General features: G+C 39.5%; 1 protein-coding gene across 2 annotated transcripts; it reads left to right on the forward strand.

Annotated features, from left to right (window-relative positions):
- The first annotated feature begins 579 nt into the window (after positions 1 to 579).
- Positions 580 to 27,263, forward strand: hook3 (hook microtubule-tethering protein 3). Of its 2 annotated transcripts, XM_085359734.1 has the most exons (24): positions 580 to 735; positions 9,254 to 9,339; positions 9,591 to 9,663; positions 9,800 to 9,850; positions 11,198 to 11,330; positions 11,455 to 11,522; positions 11,807 to 11,869; positions 13,095 to 13,178; positions 15,032 to 15,195; positions 15,303 to 15,443; positions 15,777 to 15,864; positions 16,036 to 16,149; positions 16,275 to 16,385; positions 16,746 to 16,830; positions 16,936 to 17,005; positions 18,490 to 18,630; positions 18,985 to 19,072; positions 20,596 to 20,630; positions 20,725 to 20,807; positions 20,964 to 21,064; positions 21,176 to 21,280; positions 22,414 to 22,485; positions 24,453 to 24,589; positions 24,753 to 27,263. In XM_085359734.1, exons 1-24 carry the CDS (start codon positions 679 to 681, stop codon positions 24,763 to 24,765), a joined length of 2,163 nt encoding a protein of 720 aa, XP_085215860.1. In that variant the 5' UTR covers positions 580 to 678; the 3' UTR covers positions 24,766 to 27,263. The 2 variants fall into 2 exon arrangements, with proteins under 2 accessions (XP_085215860.1, XP_085215861.1); XM_085359735.1 differs by having other exon boundaries at positions 24,453 to 27,263.
- Positions 27,264 to 27,765: the final 502 nt, after the last annotated feature.

The raw sequence follows: 27,765 nt of genomic DNA on the forward strand, positions 1-27,765 counted from the left end.
AAAGTTTGTCATGTGCAGTTTCTGACAGGCTACTTCACAACAAAACAATTGCAGGTTGGTCTTAGAGGGCAAACAGAATAATTTCACTCGATTCATGGGTTACCTGACTGGTTGGGAAGGGAAAGAGCTGCCGTGTTGTCCGCCGTGGCTCCCAGTCGCTATAGTTAGCCTACTATGCCTACTCCAAGTAGTCCTGTGTCATGCCGCTGCTACACGCCTCACAACAAATGAACTGCAAGCGTGTTCACGTGACACGGTGACAGTGAAAAAGCGACAGGGTTCGGGTGTCTTTGAAGAAGGGGCACAAATCAAGCCATTATTTTCACACCTTTTTAAATCGCGCAGCTTTAAAAAAAAAAAAAAAAAATCACGTCTTTCAAAAAGGGCACTTTTTTGGACTGAGGGCAAAAGGGCAAGTGCTTCAGCACCACCTCGTCTCTATCTGTGCACGCCAGTGCTGACAGTACATTCAAAGTGAGAACTGCCCTTTAAAACGAACTATAGACTCCGCCCACACAGCCCGCCTCTGGTAGACGCCGGACTAGCGAACCAGCGAACCCGACCATTGGCGGACGGATTGTGAGACACCCAGAGAGCCAGAGATCTCGGGAGTGTATGAAGCTGACTATCAAGTTCAGGCTCTCTTCGCCACGTAAAGTCGGTCTACGTTAGATCACGATGAGTACATCAGAGTCTTTGGATCGTATGGAAGTGTGTGAAAGCCTCTTAACATGGGTAAGTAATCGAGTTATAGTTGTTTTTCCGCTGACAGACGGTTCTCCGGCGCCCCGGCGACGCTAGCTAGGCTAATGGTAGCTCGAAGAGCTAACGGGAGTAACGTTAGCTGGCTAGAGGAAAATGACTCTCCTCACAGTGGTTACGTATGCAGGCCAGCTGTTTGCTGTGTTTAGCTGCTGATGTGTTGGTTGCTAGCCGCCAGCACACCACATACCATGGCTTAACTATTGATTTTTGATTCATGCGCTGTGTAATCGGGCTTTTATCTAACGTTATTTGAGCTTTCGTTTACTAAATCCCTACCGAATGGTGTGTCAAACCGCATTGGCCTTGTTATGATTTAAAGCTTCTTTTGGTCAAACCTTTTTTGTCTTTTCTTATGGTATGAGGATAAACGCTCGGCGTCTGCTTTGGGGTTAAATTCCTGTCATCGTTGTTCAGTGTAGCATATTATTATGTTCGCCTTTCTTCCTCATTCCTTCTTCTGAATAAAATGTTAATGCTAAATAACTTCTTGGGCTTGGATTTTTAACCAGACATTACCCTATATTGTTGATGCTCAGAGGCTGAAAACTGGGATTTAAGCTAAAGGCGTCGGACTGTAGAGTCACGTGCTGCAGACTGGTATATGTTTACATTGATCAATGAGGTCTCCCAACACTGGGTTTCTAGAAAAGGCATAACACGTTGTACTTGGAAAGCTGTCACATCCTCATTTACCATAGTATGACGTGACGATTGCTGATGGTTAAACCAGTGACCTTAAGGTTAATAAAGTGCTGCTCAGGCATTTGACTGGATGGAACGTTATGAAAACTCTGCATGGAAAAATTACATGTTTTCACAATACTCTAGTGGTAGAAATGTCAGAATTGTATAATGGAAACATCTATCTGGTGTTGGTTATATTGGAGCCGAGTTCATGCATGCTACCCTGCTTCTCTAATGTCAGCATATCTGCACACAAGCTGGTTTCTGAGCAGGTTCACTTGGGTCACCTGGATGTTGTTGTGTGATACTTGAAGCCATAAAACATCCAGTGATTCCAGAAACTTCACTGAAGATGTGTCAAGAAGAGCAGTAGATGACCCCACAGATTAGTTTTACACACATAGCATAAAATAATTGATTCCCTTTGTGAAAAGGCCCAGTAAACCTTTGTCATAGTGATAATGGATCTGGCAAACATGCCTCACATACCTTACATGCCTATTAACAGTGAAGATACATCAGTGACTAATTAGGACTAAAACGAGACAAGTGTTACTGGTTTAGATTAGTGCAGCATTAAGATCAAGCATAGCTGATTTTCATGCATGTTCTTTGAATTAAATTTGCAAGTACTATTTAATGACTTTGTAAATACTAGATTTGTTTGGAGAAACACTATTTACCTTCCCAGCTTTCTAGTTCAAAGTCTATAATATCCAAATGTGTTTGCATGAAGAGCAATGCAGGCAATTATCCTTTAAATTCACGGTGAGCCATTCAGCTTCATGTATTCTGCCTGCTGAATGGTCCGCCTTGCAAGCGCCCACAGCTAAAACAAGTGGAATATTTCCCGGACTGAGAACACGTGATTATCTCCCACTGCATGCTACATGTGAGTGTGTGTAGCTTTGGTAATTATCCAGACTGTTAATGAAAAATTAACTAGATATTTAGTATATATATTATACTAATATATATAGTATAGATATTTCTCAACTCATACTTTAAATATATAGGGTTGCACATGACTGGAAAATACACATCATGTACTTTTACTGTCATTATATGAAATTACTGGATGTTTAAAAAGAATTAATGAATAAAAGCCACAGGATTTAATGTTTTTGTTGTTTTTCATTAATTTGCCCTTGGGAAGGTTTGGTATCACAGCAGGTAGAGCAGGTCATCTACTAACTGGAAGGTCGGTGGTTTGATCCTTTTTGATCCAGTCTGCGTGGCAGAGTGTCTTTGGGAACGATACTGAACCCAGAGTTATTCTTAATGCATGTATCAGAGTGTGAATGTGCAGCACTTAGATGCTGCACATTCACACATAGAGAGAAGTTATTGTGTGAATGAGACATGTTGTATAAGGCCAGAATGCTTGAGTAGAAAGCCCTATATGAGAATCAGCCATTTACCATTAAATCTGAGAAAACACACAGGAGATGGTTAGTCTGGTGTATTTATCAATGTTGTGATTTAGGGTTTCGATGCGCTGCAGATTTGAAAAAGGCTAATCCGGCCTCTTAATACGTGATCGCTTACATTCTAAACTTTATTTAGTCGTGCACACGTTCTCCACAGCTGAGCATGTCCTGACCCAGCTGTTACTGCAAACTTTTAGGTGTGGATTTCCTGTTGGGTCTCAGTCCACCCCATGTGTTACCACCAACTTATGTACTACAGCTGACATTTATAATAACATGATTGTTTATTGTTTTTGGTTGACTAGCTGAGTTTTTACTTTTCACTACACGCTCATTTCCAAAAGTACATATGAAACCAAGTTTACGTGTTGCAGTGGCTTATGAAACACATCTTGATGAAGCATTGTTTTGGTTCAGTGGCCCTTTATGGTCTATACTGTCAGTCAATGTGTTCTTATTAATGCAAGAATTATCTGTGATGGCCAAAAATGTTTGTGGTAAACCAGGTAGTCTAATGTGAAGTTCCTGGTCAACCCTTTTAATACACTGCTGACTCGTGAGCTGAACCTGAGCAAAATTGGAGCCTCCAGTTTACAATACCTCAGTTTACACGATACGTTTTTCATAACTATAGTTTGTATCAGTTAATGACCCATATGGAAAAAAAAAAATATATATATATATATACAGTGGGGCAAAAAAGTATTTAGTCAGCCACCGATTGTGCAAGTTCCCCCACTTAAAATGATGACAGAGGTCAGTAATTTGCACCAGAGGTACACTTCAACTGTGAGAGACAGAATGTGAAAAAAAAATCCATGAATCCACATGGTAGGATTTGTAAAGAATTTATTCGTAAATCAGGGTGGAAAATAAGTATTTGGTCACCTCAAACAAGGAAAATCTCTGGCTCTCACAGACCTGTAACGTCTTCTGTACGAAGCTTTTCTGTCCCCCACTCGTTACTTGTATGAATGGCACCTGTTTGAACTCATCATCTGTATAAAAGACACCTGTCCACAGCTTCAAACAGTCAGACTCCAAACTACGCCATGGCCAAGACCAAAGAGCTTTCGAAGGACACCAGGAAAAGTATTGTAGACCTGCACCAGACTGGGAAGAGTGAATCTACAATAGGCAAGCAGCTTGGTGTGAAAAAATCAACTGTGGGAGCAATCATCAGAAAATGGAAGACATACAAGACCACTGATAATCTCCCTCGATCTGGGGCTCCACGCAAGATCTCATCCCGTGGGGTCAAAATGATCATGAGAACGGTGAGCAAAGATCCCAGAACCACACGGGGGGACCTGGTGAATGACCTGCAGAGAGCTGGGACCAAAGTAACAAAGGTCACCATCAGTAACACACTACAACGGCAGGGAATCAAATCCCGCAGTGCCAGACGTGTTCCGCTGCTGAAGCCAGTGCATGTCCAGGCCCGTCTGAAGTTTGCCAGAGAGCACATGGATGATACAGCAGAGGATTGGGAGAATGTCATGTGGTCAGATGAAACCAAAGTAGAACTTTTTGGTATAAACTCAACTCGTCGTGTTTGGAGGAAGAAGAATACTGAGTTGCATCCCAAGAACACCATACCTACTGTGAAGCATGGGGGTGGAAACATCATGCTATGGGGCTGTTTTTCTGCCAAGGGGACAGGACGACTGATCCGTGTTAAGGACAGAATGAATGGGGCCATGTATCGTGAGATTTTGAGCCAAAACCTCCTTCCATCAGTGAGAACTTTGAAGATGAAACGAGGCTGGGTCTTCCAACATGACAATGATCCAAAACACACCGCCCGGGCAACAAAGGAGTGGCTCCGTAAGAAGCATTTGAAAGTCCTGGAGTGGCCTAGCCAGTCTCCAGACCTCAACCCCATAGAAAATCTGTGGCGGGAGTTGAAAGTCCGTGTTGCTCGGCGACAGCCCCAAAACATCACTGCTCTCGAGAAGATCTGCATGGAGGAATGGGCCAAAATACCAGCTACTGTGTGTGCAAACCTGGTAAAGACCTATAGTAAACGTTTGACCTCTGTTATTGCCAACAAAGGTTATGTTACAAAGTATTGAGTTGTATTTTTGTTATTGACCAAATACTTATTTTCCACCCTGATTTACGAATAAATTCTTTACAAATCCTACCATGTGGATTCATGGATTTTTTTTTCACATTCTGTCTCTCACAGTTGAAGTGTACCTCTGGTGCAAATTACTGACCTCTGTCATCATTTTAAGTGGGGGAACTTGCACAATCGGTAGCTGACTAAATACTTTTTTGCCCCACTGTATATATATCTCTTATAAAGTTTGTATCTGTGTATTGTGTCTTGTGTGAAACTTGTATGAAAAGCATACGAGAGTGAAAACAGATATACTGTAAGATCCATTGAAAAATTATATATAATTGTAATATAATGTAATATATATAATGAAACTTGTATGTTTTGGATACTTACTAAAACAATATATGAAAGTAATGAGAAAGTGGCCACTTTCATGAGTAAATCATATAAGTTTTTACTATTTCTTTTCCATATGGGGTGCTAGTAAACATGTCGCTTTTGCCTGGTTTCTTTTAACGCAGAGAAAAATCCAAGTGAGCTCCAAGCGAAGCAAAATTCCTCACTACAAATCACATGAGAATTTTCACTCCGCTTATTGGCCAGATGGATTTCCGGAAGGAGCAATAAAAGTAAACTACAGCAAGAAGGTGCTGTGTTCTGGACATTTGGAGAACATGGAAAATTTTGGGTTTTTTTTTTCACGGCTAATTGCTAGCCCATACAGACCTTTGCACATCTATAAAGAAACTGCTCTGTAGTTCATTTGGAGCCGCACTGAGACCAACATCTTCAAAGGGTCTCGAATTGGTTGTTTTTGTCCACACCTGCGATTATTGTGTTCACAATCTATAAAAGTGAACCACACCAAGGGGGAAAACAAACCAGAGTTCGGTTTTAAACATAGGTTAGGGACTATAGTGGATATCTAGAAGGTATCTTTGGACCGCTTCCCACTTGTTTAAGAGAAGTTGCCTTGAGCAGGACAAAAGGGTAGCTGTCGAAGCAGTTTTTCATAAAAATCCAGGGTGTGCAGACGGTACTATTCCAGTAGTTGCTGAAGTGGTTGTTGGCCTTATTTTGCTCTCTCGTAAGTGCTTCAAGGCTTCTTGATTAGTATAATCGTAACAAGCTGAATGGAAGGTGATCCTGATAATTAAGAGGACATTTATTAGCCCAGTTTTGCTCTTGGACGAGTGCTTCAGGGTTCCACGATTAGTTTAATTAAAATAAGCTGATTGGAACATGAGCTGATGATGTCATTCAGAGGACATTTAGTAGCCTAGCGCTATCTCAAAAGTTGACATCCCATCTGAAATCAATAAAGTTTGAATTAGGCTTATATTATAAAATATTATATATAATATTTTACACTGGGGCTCATATTCTGTTGCCCTTTAGTCGAGGCAACACAAAGGTCTATCACCGAAGTTTTCTTTCCAAGACAGTATTTACCAAAGCATAGGAAATACTAACTAGATTTAGTCCTCTGTAACTACCGATTGCATGTATTTAGCTCTTGATTCACATAAACGTAGAGACTATAAAGGGGATGGATATAAAATTAAATCATATTTTTTATATTCAGTGATGTAATCCAGCATATTGGCGATAAACATTAGGTTTGATTGAAGGCTGATTGGCTATTTGTGACTGATGTAATTACTGGGTTAATTGTTTTTAGATTTGTGCCTGATCAACATTCAAGACACCAAATGTGACATAATTAACTAATCTCTAAAGGCGTTTTTATGAGGATAAGTGTACTGAACAGAATGATACTTGGCTTCATTCATGGAAAACGTGACTGCACAATGTCCTGCACCTGCACATAAAGCAACCCACCTGCACTGGTCAGCTTTGGCTTTTATTAGAAATCACATCAGCATACATTCCTTTCCGATGCTTTGTTATATAGTGTTACTCTATGTATTGCGCTGGTTTGGACAGTGGGACATGCAGCTAAAGCTGTCAAGCTCACATTACCATGAAAGCCACTATTGTTTAGAAAGAATAGTGTAGGATCTTTTTCAAGCTACAGCCACACAAAAATGAAAGGAAATTTTTATCAGTCAGCAAAGTGGAAAAGTAGCTGATTGATTTAAGATGACTTGAGGTAATACGTTAAATCAAGCACAAAAGCACATTGCGTGTCAGGGGCCGTGAATTCATTTCTTTTGTACAACTCTCACAGCGTGTTGTCAGCTAAGGACTGCCCGGCATAGTGTCACGTTTGTTAGTGGTCAGTGTGGTTTTTGCAGGGCTGGCTATTCCTTTATTTTCTTTCCTTGTCTGCCTTTCCTGCAAAAGGAAACGATGCAGACCAAATATTGCTGTTGTGCAGTACTAAGTTCATAACAATAGGGATCCATGCAGCCGTTTCTACTTAGATGTTTGTCTTGTCTCAGTTCCTCTTAACTCAGTGGCTGTTCAAAAGAAAAGGGATTTGTGTTGTTGCCGTGCTCGTATTTTAGTAACACATTTTAATACTGCCTAAAAAAGCTAACACAGCAAATGTTTTAAGAGGCAAGTCTTGCTATTATCGTCTATCCCAGTTCCATCAAATATAGGAAGTTAGTAAGTAACTGTATCCTGTACTTTAAAGCTGGCAAAAGAGTTTAAGTGAGCTGGTAGATGGAGTGAAAACTGTGGGTGTGGGTAATCAGGTGAAGTTTCTCTGCCTTTTCCCCAGTAATTGGTGTTACATAATCACGACTATTGTTTAGGTTCTCTTTTGTGTTGGCTCCTGGCCAGTGTCTGGCTTTCTGTTCCTGCTGCCTAGGACTATTTGACAAATCGCTTATTTTGAAAGCAGTAATAGATAAAGTTTTGCAGCTAATTGGCCCCCCAATGTAATTACAGTGCAAAAAAAAAAGACAAGCGGAAAAGACTCAAAATTCGCATCTAAACTGTAGCGTTACCTTTCATGTCCAGCCTAAATACAACTCTAGTCTAAAAGCTTTCCTTGTAGATGGATGTTACTGCAATGTCATGCTCTCCTCATACCACATGAGCTGTGTCCTTCTAAGGTGCACAGTGTCAAGTGTCTTCTTGTTTACTAATCTTGTTCTTTCCTAATGATGAAATAGTGCCGTTAGTTGCTTTTCTGTGACATAATAACACACTTCCCATGGTCCCAGACTTAAATTGTTAACTTAAAATATAAATTAGTGTGAAACTGTTAAAATAGTTAGAAATCAAATTAGTTTAGTACAGTAAATTCATCCATCCATCCATTTTCTTCCACTTATCAATAAGTGTGGGTGTGTAGAACAGTGAATTCATTTTTCATTTTTAATCTTGTTTAAAAAAAAAAAAAAAAAAGATAAAACACTCAGTTTTAAATAAATGTTAAAACTCGGTAGTGACAGCAAACACTTGTAAAAGTCTTGGTCCAGTCAGTCTCTCAGACTTGCAGCGAGATAAACATGTATTCAGTTCAGCCTTTTCAATTTCAACCCCGGCATAACAAAGCAGGGTGGGAAAACGTACTAGACATGAATTAAAATGATGACACTCACAGAGACAAGCAGGTAGAACCGGGACAAAGTTGCTGGTGTCTTTTTGGTACCTCTGTGTCATTCATTCAGTTTATGTCACTCACAGAAAAATAGATTGCCGCAAGAAACAAACCTCACTAACCTGTGTCGTTGTTGATGAGCAAAATATGTGGACGGCTGGTTGGCTTTTACTTTTAATAGAGGCCTTGCATTATGTATATACTATACTATATAATAGAAAGTGAGGGAGACAGAATTATGTACAAACAGGATTTTAACTAGGTTTTTCATCCCTTTTCTTAGTGTATCTTCTTCCTTTGGCTCTTGTAAAGTTGGCATGCAGACTGATATCACTTCTTTCTGGGCAACAGACTTTCTGCCAGAGGGGTATGCTACAGAAAAATATGGAGGGTAGGAAGAGAAGACATGTGAAATAGTTAGAAGGGACATAATGAAATAATGATATAATAGAAATTGAGCAGAATGACAAGTGAAGTCCGCAAGAGCAGTAAGTGTGAGTTCTTGTTAGTACTGTGGATGATTGAGAGTTATTAAAAGGCACCATTATAAAATTTGCAATGCGTACGGTGGATCTGCTCAGTGGACAGCAGATAAGTGTGATGATACTAGCCAGCATACAGCTGTGACAGTATGATTGTGAGCAAGGGATTCCCTAAAACAGGGCGTTTAATCTTATAATAGGTTTTTTCTAGTGTTTCAAACATGTTATGCTGTTTTCAACACACTGGTTACTCCTGTATAATTGTATAGTTTAGTTCTGTAACCAGCGCTTTGTTTACTTATTTCAGATCCAGACATTTGGAGTAGAGGCTCCATGCAAGACTGTAGAAGACCTGACAAGTGGTGTTGTCATGGCACAAGTTCTACAGAAAATGTAAGTAGTTACTGTTAATGTTTGTGTAGAAAGAAAATGCAATGTTTCTAATCAGTTTTTGATGAATTTTATTACATCATTGTAAAGTTTAGGTAAACAAATACAGTTTAATCTCTATAAAGTTATATTAAATCCATAGTCCACAAATGAATAAAAAAAACCCCAGTCATTTAATTTGGTATGCTTTTTTTTTATTTTTACCAAAGCCCACTTTGCATTGTTTTGTTTTGTTTTTTGTCTGAAATTTCTAGAGATGTAGTGTATTTTAGTGATGCTTGGATTAGTAGAATCAAGCCAGACGTTGGAGACAACTGGAGGTTAAAGGTAAACATGACTTACTCTTGATTTCAATAATAGCAAAGTGTGCATGAGATGGGCTTTGTCAAATGGTCTCTTTTTTATCAGTATTTGCTGATTAAACCTGAATTTTACTAATAATATACGTTCTTCTCTTTTACAGATCAGCAATCTAAAGAAAATCTTGAAAGGCATCCTAGACTATATCCAGGAGGTGAGAGTATTTAAATTATTATAATGATTTTAAAATGAACTTTCAGTACTTTACATCCAGACATTCTTGTAGAGGAGAAGTGATTGTCTACTCTACTCCAGTCAGCTTAAGTCATCACAAGTCCTAATAATCCAGTTGTTCTTGAGGTTTCTGATGTGATTTTATTGTTTAAAATTTACTGTTTTATTGGATGTGATACAACTACCGATTGCTAGGTTGCTAAGACATTGCCATGGTGGTCTGTAGTTAATCGCGTTTACTTTTCAGGTTATCTGTCGTGTTGTTCTAGCTGAGGAGTAGGATAAGTTCATAAAGTGTGATACTTACTGGAAATGGAGACCATTCGACTTGTAAGTAAAAGTTGTGTCCTGTGAAACGTGTTGGCTGCAGCACTGAGGCACAACTTTTACTTTGTATAAAGCCCTTCATCATTTCTGGTTTGTTTCACTTTTGACAGTTTAACAGCTCGGAGAGTAGCTGGCAAGAGTTTGTCGACAAGTCCATCACTTCCAATCAAACTATAAACGCAACAATATAGTAGTGACCAAAACAATCACAAGGCGGTATTGCCATCTGGTTGAGGAATACACATTTTCCCCTTGCGACAGGTTACACAGGCCTATGTGCCTGGCACTCTAGCAATCGTTTTCCCAGCAACTACAGTCAACTTCCAGCAATGACTTGCAACTGGTCAGTGAATACTATTTCTTTCACTCATCTGGTTGCCAGATGGACTAAACCCCAAAACACTGTATATGTGTGTATATAATATGTAAAATACTTTAAAAAATGCAGACGTACAACTCACTTTTTTAAATTGTTCATAATATTGTGCGCCACCCCCCAGAACACACAACCAGAGCTTGGAGCTCACAGCTCGAGGGGACTGTGAAGTTCCTAGAAGGAACTCTGCTTTGTTCCAATCTGCCTTTATGTTTAAAGCTGGCAGGAAGTGGAATAAGCTCATTGAACTACTGTTTATTGCCACTCTTTCTCATGTGATGTTAAAAGGGGGATTCTCTTTTATCCTCTTGATCTATTTGTGTTTATGTGTGACAGTAATTGTTATATGGGATTTGGTGCTGTGTTACAGTCTGTGTTTTATTGAAGGAACTACCAGTTGAATTTGTGTTAGGATAATTTTTCCTTGCTTACGTGATTTTGTGTATTTGTGTTTATTGCTTGATCTCCCCGGTGACTGTGGATAGAAATGATCTAGTAACTGATGTAAATCTGGTAGAATGCATCTCTTCTCTTAGGAGATTCATGTTCTTGTGCATTGACCCTGATAAATAAATACAAACCAATACAATGTATAGCCCTTACATATTTCATCCTTGTCTCTAGGTCTTAGGCCAGGATATTAATGACTTCCCACTACCTGATGTTAATCTTATTGGAGAACACTCTGATGCAGCTGAGCTTGGAAGGATGTTACAACTTATATTGGGCTGCGCTGTCACCTGTGAACAGAAACAAGGTGAATATTGGATTTAAGAGGCCCATGTTCTGTGTTGTCTCCCTGCTTTACCCACTGATTCAGAAAGTTATGTGCTACTTTATACTTACTTACTCTTAATTTTGGTTTTCTCTCTAATCCCTAGAATACATCAAAACCATAATGGTGATGGAAGAATCGGTGCAGCATGTTGTCATGACTGCCATCCAAGAGGTACCTTGTTATCTATTTTAGACCTTTAAAAAGTATTATGTGCATATAATAACTAATAAATGAAAGTAAGAGTCTTTGATTCTTGCTTTTTAGTGATCAACAGCTAACTGGTCACATTTTTATGGATAAAAAAACACACTCTGGTCACTGGTATTGTTAATTATAAATTTGAAACCTATTCGATTCAGGAATGATGATAAATAGTAATATTGATACCAATAAAACTAATGGTATCCATCGCTAGTGTTGTTTTCACTTCTAATCATTTTTGTTTGTATCTGTAGCTGATGACTAAAGAGACTCCAGCTACAGGAGGAACTGACTCATATGTGGATCTGGACAGACAGGTATGTAGATTTCAAGCTTTGACAAGCTCCTATGCAGCATTTCACTCAGGTTGAGATCTAGACTTTGACTCCGTCATTGCAACAGTGTGATCGTTACTTTTTCAGCAATCTCTTGTACATTTGCTGCTGTGCTTGGTCTGTTGACCCAATTTTGGCCATGCTGTCAGACAGATGGCCTCACATTTGACTCTTCAATACTTTGGTATACAGATCGGTTCATGATCCACTCAATTACTATAAGGTGCTTCGTACCATCTGTCAGCCATATCCTGTGGCTGACAAATGGTAGGAGGTGTGCTGATTGGCTGTATTTGGTTTTTCCTCTGCATCGTCACCAAACATCTCCGGTTTGGTCTCGTCTGTCGTCTGTCCAAAGATCTGCTCTTTTCCAGAGCTCTTGTGCTTTGCTCAGATGTAGCTTTGCAAACCTAAGCCTTGTTTCTATGTTTGTTTTAGTGGGGAAAAAATCCTGACAACCCATCAAAACTATCCATACTTGTATACTTGTTCAGTCTTTTTCTATGAACTTTTTCTCATAATCATGTTAGAGCAAAGAACAGCATAGGCTTGAACAAAGTTGTGAAGGTAGCCAGCAAAATAATAGTTTTCCCACAGTCTACTCCTTGCTGTATATGAGCAGCAGGTAGTGTGAAAGGGCTGAGCTATTGTGCTGAGCCAGATTCATCCCCTTCAGAGAATTTGAACCACTTCCTTCAGGCTGCAGACGGAGAAGAACACGAGTAAGATGTCATAGGATCTAAACTTTTTTATTACCTGTGCAGTAGCGTTCTTTAGTTTTATGTCTCTCTTATTTACCTTGTGGATTTTTGTTTGGTTTTTTTGGGGGGGGGGGGGTTGGAGGATTATGTCTTATGATTTTGTGTACTTGGAATCTTTTGGATGTAAATTTAATAAAAACAATAAAAACAACAATGTTTTTATTGTTGTGTGTAGTTTTACTGCTTTTATATTGTCTTTCTATAAACCTTCTTTGCTATTGGATTAGATTGAATTAAAATTATTATTATTTTTTTTTTTTTGATCAGTGAATCCACTGATTAGCAGCACCTGACTGCTACTTACCCTCTTAATTTATATGAAAATATTAAGGATGTACTTAATTTTTCACAAGTCTGCATGGAATTGTTTTCCTTTTTTATTAAGTGTACTACATAAAACATTTTGAGGAGCAGCAGTTCTTGATTTATGCTTAATCTGTTTTCAGCTGAAGAAGACAGTTGAGGAGCTGAATGATGCTTTGGCTACCAAGGAAGAGATTGCCCAGAGGTGTCGCGAGCTTGACTTGCAGGTTGGTTTTGTATGAATAACGGCCAGTGGTTTTAGGCTCTTCACAGCTAGCACCGTGTACATTTACTCTTCCACTACACTCCACTACAACCTATTACAATAAGGTTGTGAACAACTTTTCTGCTCTAACTCATTTGTTACATAAGTGTCATACTTCATAATATAGTTTACAGATATTTTTAGTTACACTTTAAAAGCAGCTCCATTTTTGGATTGATGTCATCAAAATTGTTGATTCAGTTGCTACTGATTGGCATGTCCCATAGTTCCTTATTTAATAATTGCCTTGCCAAATTGGCGATCTGACCCACCAGCCCAAAATCTTCACTGTAAATGAAAGACTGTTAATTGCAGTTGTTGCCAAAAAGTGGAGCTGTAATTTAAAGGGATACTTGCTCTCCACTTGTGTTGAATCAGTTTCCTCTTATCTTTCCTCTTTACTCTTTCAATACTGTTTGCCTTGGTTTAAAGGCTCTCCGTGCAGAAGAGGAGCGTGATAGACTGAGGTTAGACTTTAATGAGCTAGAAGAGAGGGTAAATCCAGACTTTATTTTCTTTGTTTCTTTCTTATGTTCATGGTGTGTGATTTTCTTTAGCCTGCTTGCAACAGGTTCCCCTTTTCCAAATTCTGTGTGCATGTATGTGTACACATTTGTGCACAAGCATTTGTGCACAAGCATTTGTGCACAAGCATTTGTGCAACTGTACACATTGTCCTGTTGGAGCACACCAGGCACAACTGCAGTTTGGTCTGGCTGTGTCAGATGTGGCTTTCTTTTACCTTGGTGTGTCCCATGCTTTTCCACAGCAATAGTAGAAAGCGAGGGAAATAGGTTAACATTTGAATTCAGAAATGAGTCACTTATTGGAAAAATGCGTTCATCACTGTTTAAACATTATGCAGTCTTCAGATTTTTATTTTTTATTTTTTTGGTTGCATAACTCTGATCAGCAAGCAGTCAGCAAAATTATTAAGCCTGTACCTGAAGGCACTTGGTATCTTTTGAGGAACCCGTGTGCTGGTTTTGGAATTAATTGCAGCTGATTTTCACCCTGTTTCCTGCGTTTTGAGCTGCACGGTTCGCATCTTTGATGTGATACAGTTTTGTTGCCATAAGGGAATTTTCACAAGGAATTTCGTAGGAATTTTAGACATGGAAGTGTTAAGCTTTTTAGAAGAGAGAGTGAGTCACACCATATTAGTTTAAAATGCATTTTTAAATAAAATAAAAAAGAGCAAATAGATTCACTAGATAATTTTCCTAAAGTCCCAGAAGGATTAAATTATTTTCCAGTGTTTTAAGGCATGTTTATAGACTTGATCCAGGCAAATTAATAAAAATCCCTTCCTTATTGACTGATTATATTAATTTTTTAAAGAAGGTTTGTATTTTCTCTCAACAAATTATATCAATATATCTAATTTTTACTGTTTACATTAAAATGCAGCAGCAGCTTTTGCTTTGCTTTGCCCATCACACTGAGAAAACACCAACCATGTAGCTCTCTCTGCCATGTTGGAGTTAATTGATTTGCCTTATTAAGGTGTGTTTGGTGTGTGTTTGTTAAACTAATGGACCTGGATGCTGTAAAGGAAACAAGCAAATTAAAGTAGCTTACCTACATTGTGAAAGTTATAAATCATCTCTAACTTGTTTCCCTTCTGCATCTCTTCTTTTCATGTGTTTAAAATCCCTTCAATCGATCATTTCCACACCTTTTGTGTTCCCGTTAATCTTTCTTTTCTCCACGCTGTCCCATTTTTCACCTTTTCTTATCCCATTCCTCTCATTTCACTCATGATTTCGTGTATCCCATTCTTTGGCCTTTTCTTCAACACTTCCCTTTCTCCAGGTGGCAGCCCTGCAAGAGGAGAAGAGCAGTTTGCTAGCAGAAAACCAGGTCTTAATGGAGAGACTTAACCAGTCTGACTCCATAGAGGATATAAACAGCCCTGCTGGACGCAGACATCTTCAGCTGCAGACGCAACTGGAGCAGCTACAGGAAGAAACCTTCAGGTCTCGATTTGCATGCAACGTGGAAAGGAATTTCAACAAGTCAGGGTTGAATTGATTAATGCCCAAAATCTGCAGGCTCAATGACACTTGTTTCTAATTCCCTCTAGGTTGGAGGCAGCAAAAGATGATTACCGGATCCGTTGTGAGGAGCTGGAAAAAGAACTTTTGGATGTGAAGTCCCAGAATGAAGACCTTACATCACTGGCTGATGAGGCCCAGTCTCTAAAAGATGAGATTGATGTCCTCAGGTATTTTGAGGATGCAAAACGAACCCTTAACATATTAAAATTATTAAATTAAAACAAACTAAAAAACTAATAAGACAGGAGCTTTGTTGTTTGTAGTAATTCTAGCTAAGGTGCTGTGAAGCACACGTTTTAATTTTAGCATTCATTCATTAGTAGATGTATTGGCCTAAAGACAGAAAATAAAAGAGCCAAGAAAACACTATGGCTTAAAAAACTTTTAGCTTTACAGCTTGTTATCTGTCCATAAACTAAACTTTAACTAATCCAGTGTGGAAATCAGCAGGATCAGTATGACAGTGGTGAAAATAAAACTGCTTGTTGTTTTCATCGCAGGCACTCATCTGACAAGGTGTCAAAACTGGAGGGCACCGTGGAACACTACAAGAAGAAACTGGAGGACATGGGACTGCTCAGAAGACAAGTATAATCTCTCACTCACACGCGCGCACACACACGCGCGCACACACACAGCAACTTTAATACAGCTTTTATTCTCATGAGTGCTAACACTGCAGTTCTTGAAAACGTGTAAATCAGATTGTGAAACATGACTTTCAGTCTAAAAAAAAAAATGTATGTCCGTATTTTCCAGAACAAGCTTATGGAAGAGAAAACCACAGCTTTAATGCAGGCTAATGTTGGCTTAGAGGAAGAGCTACGAAAGGCGAATGCTGCCAAAGCCCAGTTGGAGACGTACAAGAGACAGGTACCTGTTCCTAAATAAATAAGTTTTACATTTTCCCAGTCTTAGTACTGTTTTACAATTTTCATGCTTGTGTAATAATTTTTTAGCGATCAGGTCTTCTTTTGAACTGTCATCTCTCTTCACAGGTGGTTGAACTTCAGAACAGACTGTCAGAGGAGTCTAAAAAGGCGGACAAGATGGAGTTTGAGTATAAACGCCTCAAAGAGAAAGTCGATTCTTTACAAAAAGAAAAAGATGTACGTATATTTAATGTGACTAAAATTAGGACTGATGACATACAAAAGAATTACTTTAATTTTTTGTTTGTTTTGTTTTTATGAAATATGCCACTTTACTGTTCTTTCAGACCTGTTTCTCTTTTTAGATGAAATCAAATTTGTTACAGCTAGAAAAGCCAAACCTTGTAACTTAGCATGAGAGGAAATTTTGACCAAAGGCTCTTGATAACTGGTACTTGCGCAGCTGTCTGGAAAGTATTTTACTGGAAATGTTTTACTACTAAGCACACTGATGTTGATTCCAGATCCTGCACTTCTGCTGTTTGACCTTCTGTCTGTCTCGCTCATTCACACGTTTGACTCTTTGTCTCTTTATAGCGTATGCGAAGTGAGAGAGATTCATTGAAGGAAACTATTGAGGAATTACACTGTGTTCAAGCTCAAGAGGGACAGTTCACATCAGGTGAAGAAATGTCTTTGTCCTGAAATATAATAGGTGTAGCTTTGCCTCTTATAAGTTTAATGAATTCTTGCTCATCTTATTTACAACTAATATCTGTATTTAAAGGTTTATTCCCATTGGGTAGCAACGATGGTTCTGATTCACTGGCTGCTGAGATCACCACTCCAGAGATGCGGTATGTGTGTGTGTGTGTGTGTGTGTGTGTATATGTTTTAACCCATATGTTTTTGTGCCAGTTTGATTATTTTAAATGAAAGAGAAGAATAATGATATTAGATCATCCTAGAAGTTGGTTTTTAAAATAAAAAAGAACAAAAAACTAATAACTGAGTAACAAATACAACAGCAAACTATGCAAAAAGAATATAACTAATGCTCTGGTAAAATAAATTCACTTTTTAAGGCTTGATTCCTAAATTTTGGATAGTAAAGTATGTCTCTAGTGTAATTTATTTTACAACCAGATAGTTTCAAGCCCGCTTCAAGGCTTTCTCTGCTGTTTTATGGTGGATGGGTTTAGCTTAAAAACCCTGTAGAGCGTTATGTAATAATTGAGTGTGAGTTACATCAGACTGCCAGCAGCTTTCCAGGACAGCTGGATTTTCTGTTGGCTGGATAATATGCTTAAATTTTTATTCAGTACTTGTGAACCCAGGAAAAATGTGGATTTGTATACAAATCTTCTAAAAGCTACTTTCAGGGAGAGGGAAGGTTAACCCCATCCAGGCAGTTCATTTACTGTAAAGGTAAATGATGAAAACATGTTGTTTTGTGAATGACTAATGACTTTATGTTCCAGTTGATGTCTTTTGGTGACTTTTCAGTATCAACATGCTGCTTTTATAAGAGGCACCTGTTGCCTGTTCATTTGATCTGAACTGTAAAACAGGGAGTCGCACTCGCAGCTGAAAATTCAGTCCCTCAGCCAACTGCACCTCACCTGAAAGTCGTAGTCAGTACCTGTAGTCAGTAATAAATTGTTTGGAAACAACAGTTCTTCAGTTGGAATGGATTCATGTGCCATGCCCTAAAAACAGGGCTTGACACAAAGCTTCCTACCCATCCTGCTGTTTTGGTGATTAGCTGAATGTAAGGCTCTCAGGTGCTTTATATTCATTTGGCTGTCTGTCACACTAGAGCCCAAGACAAGGCTGGCCTCAAGCTTTATCTCCTGCTGTATTAAATACAGGGAATATCCAACCAAATTTGTGTAGATAACATTTTTGACTCAAGTGTGGAATTTGTCAGATTTAACCCACTGCTGTAACACTGTCAGGAGCACTAAAACGGAGCAGGCCATAGGTATAATTCATTAAGCAGACAGTGTTGTAATAAGGTGATTCACTACAGTGATTAGTTACGCTGAAGTGAATATCTCACTTACACTCACTACTTGACCTGAGCTTGCTTGTGTGTATGTTTCCGTGCACAGGAGTACACCATTTCAAAGTGAGCCCTCTTCCTGTTGTGGTTGAGGTTTCCCTTTCTGCACGTTGTGCCCTATACTAACACGAGATGATAAAATAAATAAATAACAAAATATTGCGAATTTTAAGTTCATCATTTAGACTAATATTCTGAAGCATTTTTGAGACTGTGGTATAAAACAAGAATGCTTGTTATTTGAGTTTAATGCTCTTGATGCTTCTGTGTTTCTAGAGAACACGTGATTCGTCTTCAGCATGAAAACAAGATGCTGAAACTGGCTCAGGAGGGATCAGACAATGAGAAGATCGCTCTGTTGCAGAGTCTACTCGAGGATGCCAACAGGAGAAAAAATGAACTGGAGACAGAGAACAGGTTGGCATCGAGCACAAAGACATATAGCTTATTGGTATTAACAGGAAATCACCTATTACTGAACCCAGTGTCTCACTGATATAGAATCTGAGAAGAGCAAACAATAATATTGTTCTTCCTTTTGGTCTGTTCATATTAATATTGAGCCACATTTTCACTTGTGTGCTGGAATGTGGGTGATTCTCGCCTTTACTTCTCCACACAGTTGTTCTTGTCTTTGTTGTATTTCAGTGAATGACTTATCAGCTAAAAATCTCCTTCTAATATTGGATCTACAACAGTTTATTTTGCAGTTTGGTCACTGATTTGTTGAAAATAACAACACTGTGGTGAAACGTTGTACTTGTTATCTAGGTTGATAAATCAGCGCTTGATGGAGGAACAGAGTCAGGTAGAGGAGCTACAAAAGAATCTTCAAGAACAGGGTTCAAAAGCAGATGATGTAAGTAAATGCTTGTACTCATGTACTCATACTGTGTTTAATTCCAGCACCAGTTTACTGGTGGCAGTAAACACAGAAAGCAATCAAACTACACTTCAGAGAGTGCAGTGCTCTGTTTCTACTGACGGCTTAGGTCCTGGAAAGTCATGTGCAATAGTGAAAAAGGCAACGAACATTTTTTTCACAACATCAGCCTTTTTAATTCTTGTGCTTACCTCAATGCACTGTAAACATTAACAACTTCTAACAGCTTTTGCATTCCCCTTTCTGCGCATATGTCATTTTATTTATTTATTTATTTACAATTATTTCTGCTGTAGCATTAGACACACTAGCTTTCTTGGGACGATGTCTAGCCATGTTAAAGACAGGTGTTTGAGGCTTGATTGCGACAGTGAACGAGATTAATACAAGCTCCTCAGCAATTCAGCAACTCTAATTTTTCTCCATCTTATTAACACATTTGCCTGCCGCCTCACCTCTGATGCTAAATGTTTTCATGGCCCTCCTCTCTGTTCCTTGTCTCTTTCAAACTAGTTCCTAGTATGGGACAACAGATTTTTAAGAAAATGCGATTTGGAGCATCTCCCAGGAAGGTTGATGTGAGGAAGAGAGTTTACGTGCATGTTTAACTTTGTCTTTACTGCCTGATTAACACTGATCTAAAACTTGTTTTCTTTTGTGGGGTTTCTGGTTTAATTTCTTGTCCGTCACTGTAGATCTTAGATCTCAGTATCAGCCTCATCTTTCCTTTCACTCAATATCACGAGAACAGTGTCTAAAATCATGCAACAGAAAGAAGAGAATGGAAAACTATTTCCCTCAAATAACCTTGAAAGTACAGATGCAACATTTATGTGAGAATCAAAGATGTGAAACTGTCAGATTATTATGTCACATTTGGCACCTCTTTTTAATTTTTGCCATTTTGTTCTTTTGTTATTGTTATTTTCCAACTGTTCTCCACTGTCAGACTATAGTAAGTATATCTTTGTGATTTCAGCAAGTTGCAGCTTTTAGACTTTTCAGTTCTGATGTTTGCATAGCTTTTTAAAACATATTTATATTGACAAGAATGTGTAACCGAATGTAGCATTTACACTTTAGAGTAGTAGCAAGTCGCAAATATTCTCTGTTCTTGTGAGTAGTTTTAAATCCCCTCCCCTGATAGAAACCCCAAAGTCCTTGTCTTCTCCTCTAGCTTCCCTGTAGCAATCGGAGCATGTAATCTCTTAGTACTCTGAAAATGAGTTTTGTCTATACTGGCTGCACGTCGCCTTGATGTCAAATTGGGGACTGGTGCTGATTCAAAATGTAAAGAAATTAGGTTCCTGCTTTAATTGTACATTCTCAGTATCATCAACACTTTGACTATACTGAAGGTCTCTTCATCTCTTCATCTTTCCACATCTTGGATCATGATCTTTTCCAAAAACAGTTCAACGTACAGGAATGATTGAATTTTGATACCACGATTTCTAACACATTCGCCCGTTTTGTTTGTTTTCTTCTTTTTCTTCCAGTCTTCTATTTTGAAGAAGAAATATGAGGAGCACATGTGAGTGTGTTTTAACTTAATTTGCCCATGTCGCTTAATTCTGCATTTCATATTGTGAGCTACCTGATATAAGGTGCAATGTTCTTTTTCTTAGGGAAAAAGTACAAGAGCTGAATAATGAGCTGCTGAAGAAAAATGCCTTCATTGATGAAATGGAGCCGAAATACAACACCAGCAGTGAGTTTACGGTGATATCTGAATATGCAAAACACGCTGACATTTAAAACATTTTGTGTGTAATGTTGCTGTACAGGTAACTCTTCATGCACTGACATTAAAATGTATGAGTCAGTTTAAAGGAAATCTAAACTAAGATGCTGTTTCCCCTCTCAGTCCAACGAGTGGAGGAGCTGGAAGAGGCCTTGAAGAAAAAAGATGAAGACATGAAACAGATGGAGGAGCGATACAAGAAATACCTCGAAAAAGCCAAGAGTGTGAGTAAATGTTTACTAGCAAAGGGTCCATAAATGAATAGTATTCTTTAGGGCGGGCTGTATGGGACACAAAAAAAACCCCCAAACATAACCTGAATGTGTCCTTCACAGGTAATCCGAACACTGGACCCCAAACAGAACCAAGGTTCAGGTCCTGAAGTCCAAGCCCTGAAAAACCAGCTGCAGGAGAAGGAGAGGATGTTGCATTCACTGGAGGTAATCAATTATCTAGTTGGGAATTAGGGTGCCTGAAAAAAGGGCCTGGCAAAATAAGTACCGTAATTGTTGGGCTATAAGCCGCTACTTTTTGCACAAGCTTTGAACCCTGCGGCTTTTAGTCAGGTGCGGCTTTTCTATAGATTGTCCATGATTTTTGTGATATCGTAAGACGATTTGTTTTGTTTGTTCCGCTGTTGTACGGCACTACGTTGCCTGGCGGAAGGATCGGGGTTCAAGAGTGGTATGTTGGTCACATGTCCATCCGCCAGGCAACATAGTGCCGTACAAGTAGCGCGAAAAACAAACTTCAAAGTAGCGCTATGCGTTCAGCGGGAGTCGTGGATGACGAGCGGCGATAAACTTGCGAAAAGCAAGTTGTGCTCAACTCTACCGGTGGATTCTGACAGCGTGGAAAAGTGTGCAAACATCCACGATCACCAACGGATTTCGAAGGGCTGGACTGCTGCATGATGAAGAGGAGGACACCGCCACGGCCCTTCAGAGGGTGTTCGACTCTGACACTGACAATGACAATGAGGATTATCTTTGGTTTTGAAAGTGACAACGAAGGAAAGAAGCTGAGAGTGGATGACGAAGCCATCCTGAGCCTGTTCGTTTCCGACACTGGAGAAGAGGACTTTGGTGGTTTTAGTGCGCAGGAAGATGGTGGTGAATGACTGACTTTTCTTCTTGTTAAAGCCGTGTCACTGCACCTGAGCCTAAAAGGTAGTCTGAATCTATTTTTCTGGTGTGCTGTAGGTTACTGTTATGTACTACATTTGTTACTCATTTATGAAGCACAGCACATGTGCAAATATGTACCCATAACTTGATTTTCAAAATATTAATAAAAGGGGTGTGTCTCCAAACAGCCATCTCTTTCCTGACAATTCGCTTTGTGCATATTCTCTTACATATGATAAGTCAATATTGAAACACCTGCGGCTTTTGGTCAGGTGCGGCTAATGTATGTACAAAACAGGATTTTCCCCTGATTTTAGCTTGTGCGGCTAATATTCAGGTGCGCTTTGTAGTCCGGGAAATACGGTAATAGACTCATGTGCCAATATTTGTTTTAGAAACATCCTCCACTCTAAGGTTGATTTTGCCTTCATGTTTCCTCCAAACAGAAAGAAATGGACAAGACAAAGAGCCAAAGAGATCACGAGGAGAAACTGATTGTGTCAGCCTGGTACAATATGGTAAGGAGCACCTATACAGTCTGAAGCAAATCCTGGTGATACAGACGATTGGTCTTCTTTTTAAAATGCACTGTGGCACATACAGCTGAGATTTGTGGCCAAGCAAGTACACTCAACAAAAATATAAACGCAATACCTTTGTTACTGCTCCCATTCCCCATGGGATGGACGTAGAGACCTAAAATTCATTCCAGATACACAATATAACCATCCCTCCCAAACAGTGGTCACAAATCAGTCCAAATGTGTGGTAGTGGGCACATCTGCTATATTGAGATAATCCATCCCACCTCACAGGTGTGCCACATCAGGATGCTGATCTGACATCATGAGTAGTGCACAGGTGTACCTCAGACTGCCCACAACAAAAGGCCACCCTGGAATGTGCAGTTTTTTGCGCTATTGGGGGTCTGGGGACCCAGAACCGGTCAGTATCTGGTGTGACCACCATTTGCCTCATGCAGTGCAACACATCGTCGCATGGAGTCTATCAGATTGTCAATTGTGGCCTGTGGAATGTTGGTCCACTCCACTTCAATGGCTGTGCGAGGTTGTTGGATATTCGTGGGAACTGGTACACGCTGTCGTAAACGCCGGTCAAGCACATCCCGAACATGCTCAATGGGTGACATGTCCGGTGAGTATGCTGGCCATGCAAGAACTGGGACATTCTCAGCTGCCATCTGCCCTGAACAATGTGAACCATGATTCATCCGTGAAGCGCACACCTCTCCAACGTGCCAGACGCCATCGAATGTGAGCATTTGCCCACACAAGTCTGTTACGGCGACGAGCTGGAGTCAGGTCAAGACCCCGATGAGGACGATGGGCATGCAGTTGAGCGTCCCTGAGACGGTTTCTGACAGTTTGTGCAGAAATTGTTTGGTTGTGCAAACCAATTGTTCCAGCAGCTGTCTGGGTGGCTGGTCTCAGACGATCTTGGAGGTGAACCTGCTGGATGTGGAGGTCCTGGGCTGGTGTGGTTACACGAGGTCTGCGGTTGTGAGGCCGGTTGGATGTGCTGCCATATTCTCTGAAACGCCTGTGGAGACGGCTTATGGTTGAGAAATGAACATTCAATGCACGGGCGACAGATCTGGTTGACATTCCTGCTGTCAGCATGCCAATTGCACGCTCCCTCATTGCTTGTGGCATCTGTGGCATTTTGCTGTGAGACAAAACTGCACATTCCAGGGTGGCCTTTTGTTGTGGGCAGTCTGAGGTACACCTGTGCACTACTCATGATGTCAGATCAGCATCCTGATGTGGCACACCTGTGAGGTGGGATGGATTATCTCAATATAGCAGATGTGCCCACTACCACACATTTGGACTGATTTGTGACCACTGTTTGGGAGGGATGGTTATATTGTGTATCTGGAATGAATTTTAGGTCTCTACGTCCATCCCATGGGGAATAGGAGCAGTAACAAAGGTGTTGCGTTTATATTTTTGTTCAGTGTAATAATAGCAATACACAGAAATAGCTACTGTCAGGAAGTAATTCATAGCTGAACAAAGCATCTACTAAAGCATTGAAAGACAATGTTATAATTGGAGCTTTTTTTAAATGTTGCGTATGTTTTCTGCTGTAGATAACAGATATAATACATTTCTCTACCACAGAGGGTAAACACCCCTTTTTGTTTGCCCAAGAAAATCACCACTAGATGGCAGCACAGACTATTCAATAACGTCAATGGCTGTTTGCTCATTATATATCTCATCAGTTGCTGGTATTATTGTTCATGAGCTGCTAAATCAGCACTAATGTTAAATGTCAGCTAATTTAATTTCCTATACCTCAGGCTTGGTGGACTAACTAGCAAATAATCTAATGACTGTCTTAATATGTGTGTTAACAGTCTGCGCTCCTTCTTGAGGGCTGTCTTTGACTTGGAGTGTTGCTGATTTGTAGTGACTTTCAAATGGGGCCTTAAGCTTTCCTCCTCTGTTTCTTTTACCAGGGTATGTCTCTGCAGAAGAAGGCTGCTGAAGATCGACTCGCCAACACTGGTTCTGGTCAGTCTTTCCTGGCCCGGCAGAGACAAGCCACCAGCACCCGGCGCCAGTATCCCGGTCACGCCCAGTCAGCTACCGCCAGGTAGATGGCAGTAGGGCACGAAATGCTGCAGCCAGCTATTTTACAAGTCCCCCGAACGATGTGCCTATTTTGAGGCGTTCTGTTTTCATTCATTTCTAATGGAAGTAAATGTTTTCCTGCATTTCCTGCCGATTGATTTTCTTTTTTTTTCCTTCTTGATCAGATCCATGAGGTAGAGATGCCAAGAAAGGTTGCCCCCAAATCTTGCACCTTTTTTTTTTTCCTCCTCCCCCTAAGCGTATTTTACCTTGACGCCCATCATGCAAGACTTCTACCTTTTATCAGGCTTCAGCATATTTAATAGGTTCTGACCAATCACACCAAACATCCTTTCTTCCTCCCTCTCTACCACTGACCTTCTTGAACCTGTGCTATGTAGTAAACTTGTGCCATGCAGGTTTTCCAGACTGCAAGGCTCAGAAGAATCGCGTGTCCTTGTCAAGTTACTGTAATTTTTGATAAGAGGAACCGCTCTACCTGTTCATGCAGTATTTATGCACATCTCTACCTGTAGTAACATTTTCAAGTTCAGCTTGTTTTTTGCAGTGGACTTGACAGCTTTTCTGTCCTGCGTCATCTATTGTAACTCTTTATGATGTAGCTTTAAGGAGGTAAAAGCAACTTTTAGTTTAATGTGTCAGTGTTTCATTTCAGTCTCGACCAGCAAATACATCGAAGCATAGGATTATGTAATGTCTCGTGTAAATCTTTGATTTGCTTGCTAAACGTTCTAACTGATTTAATTGAGTGATTTCAAATAGGACTGCATGATTGTTGGTAATGGTGCAGCAATAATTGTGAATGGTAGCTTTTTTTCCCGAAGAAAAAAAAGAGACTTCTTTAGGTTTTGAAATTGTTCCAGGTGGTGCAATTTAAGACTTGATAGATTTCCTGTGCTAGTGTACATACTGGTGTAAATTAGTTTTAAGTATCTAAGAGAACAAGGAGCCACCAGCATTTACAGAGTTGACAGACAACACCTTATGTGCCATAGTGTTTGATATAAATGTCTGTACCTTGGCAATCTGTCAGGTTTACCTTCCCCCTAATATGACGTGACAAAATAATGTATTCACAGAACGTTTAGCGGTGAGATGGTTGGAGAGTTTTAGACCTGAGGACTGTCTGTTGAAAGAGATTTAGTTTCTGGATCATCTGCAGAGTGGACATGAAGACCTGTTCAGTGTCACACATCAGAGTGGACTGTTCCATATCACTTTCTATAATCAGCTCATTGCTGTCACAGTAAAAAGCACTTTTTTTCCAGGTTTGCTAAAGGGTGTTTAAAATGCGCACTACATACAGGTATATAACTTTAAATGGGAGTCTTAAATAGGGTATGCTTTTCTCAATATGTGTTTAACCGATTGTTTGTTCCGTTGTCATTTTCCAGTTTTAACGCATATCAGGAATCATAACTTACTAACCTTGAAATAATTTTGCTTTGTGTTAGATCAGGAGCAGATTGTTGATTTTAGGCTAAAAAGCCCTGCCATCTGACCATTACTTCTTTTCTTTTTTTTCTTTTTTTCCCCTCCCTCAACAGCAATGTCCCTGCATGACTGGCACACCAATGACCTGCCCGAGCCTTGTGTAGCCTGGCCTGTTCTTTATGTGGCCTACACTGACCCCCAGCTGGGCTAGGCTGTGGCACGCGTGCATGAACTACCTACCTGTTTGCATGACTTTGCATTGACTCAAGTCTGCGAATAACCAGCCCACTAGCAGCAGCGCGAGCACTAACAACCCTCTGCGGTGTCACGCATTATAACCTCCAGACAAACCCGGGGAGGAACGGGATTGGAAAAGAAAACCTTCGCTCTCCTTTCCCCTGTTAATTTTTCCACCATTCCGACTCCTTTCCCCACACCCTGATGCTCTTTGTTACATTCTCTCCTCCTCCCCTCTTGTAGCCTTCATAAACATGCCTGCTTGTTTGCTTCCACACTGCATCAAGTCTGTTACACCATGTTACAAACAACCAGGAAAAAGGAGTGGAGTAAGCCAGTTATCTGTCAGTCAAGTTTTGGGTTTAAATAGGCCTGTTCTCTAGTATTTATGTCTAACTTGATTTTGTTTGGCTGCTTAGGGATACCTCAATGACATATTCCTGCATACTCTGTTTATTTGTGTGGCTCGAGGATTGGGGTAATATTTGAGAGGTATAACCGGCAAATCAGTATGCATAACAAAATAGGACTCCATTCTGTTTTTAACTTCTACAGTAAGTATTTTTATGAAAGCCCTGAACATGTTGCTAGATTGCATCTTAAAAGTGCTTTTACCTCAAGTATTGAATGCAACCAGTTTTGGACTAAAGGCAACAATGCTGCCCGAAAAGTGTTTGCAGAGATATAAATATAAAGTGTTTAAATGAAAGACATTGTTACAGATGTGTTTTGAAAAGCAGTAAAAGCCCCCATTAAGCCTGCTTGCAGTTTTTTGTTGTTTTGTTTTGTTAAACGCACATCTACATAGTGTTTCTGATAGTAGCCAAATTTCAGTTGATTCCTAATTGATTAATATTTTTTTTAGAAGCAAATAACCTGTGCCCTACCATATCTTGGTGTATTTTACCTTGGATTTGAAAATTCTTGGTAGTACAGACATGAAACCGTGCATTAGCTCATGCAGGCTGATGTGCCGTCTATTCACTTAAAGTAAAATTGGTTCATCACACTAAAATTGGAAATGGTCTCCAGTGGTCCTGCTGACCATAGACTCTCCTAAAAAAAAAAAATAAATATATATATATATATATATATATATATATATATATATATATATATATATATATATATATATATATATTAAAAAAATTTTTTTTTTTTTTTTTTTTAAAGGCCCTTCACATCAGACAGTTGAGAGGCATCCTGTATTTGGACGCTTACTACTTAAACATGTTACAGTATTAGTAATGGAGAACCATTGATGTTACTGAGAGTAATATTGTACATTTTATGTAGCTTCTTTAAATAAATGTCATTATTTTCCCTAAAGATTATGAAACTATTGAAAAGCGGGACTCAAGGTTAAATGTATGTCAAAAGTATGACTGCATACATTAATTTAAATAAGAGCGTTGGTTGCATCATCTGATTTAGTGCCTTTTTTTTATTTGTTATATGAAAACATTAATTTGGTCCTTTTCTTTCTGTAACAATAGATCTTACACA

The sequence above is a fragment of the Diplotaxodon limnothrissa genome, linkage group LG7 (assembly GCF_057381915.1).
Source record: "Diplotaxodon limnothrissa isolate DT_005_m linkage group LG7, D_limnothrissa_male_GT1.1, whole genome shotgun sequence".
In the NCBI taxonomy this organism is placed as follows: Eukaryota; Metazoa; Chordata; class Actinopteri; order Cichliformes; family Cichlidae; genus Diplotaxodon; species Diplotaxodon limnothrissa.

Coding starts and splice junctions, on each gene's coding strand:
- hook3 (XM_085359734.1), top strand. CDS start 679: ATGAGTACATCAGAGTCTTTGGATCGTATGGAAGTGTGTGAAAGCCTC. Junction 11,870..13,094: donor ATGTGGATCTGGACAGACAG/GTATGTAGATTT, acceptor ATCTGTTTTCAG/CTGAAGAAGACAGTTGAGGA. Junction 15,865..16,035: donor TGGGACTGCTCAGAAGACAA/GTATAATCTCTC, acceptor CGTATTTTCCAG/AACAAGCTTATGGAAGAGAA.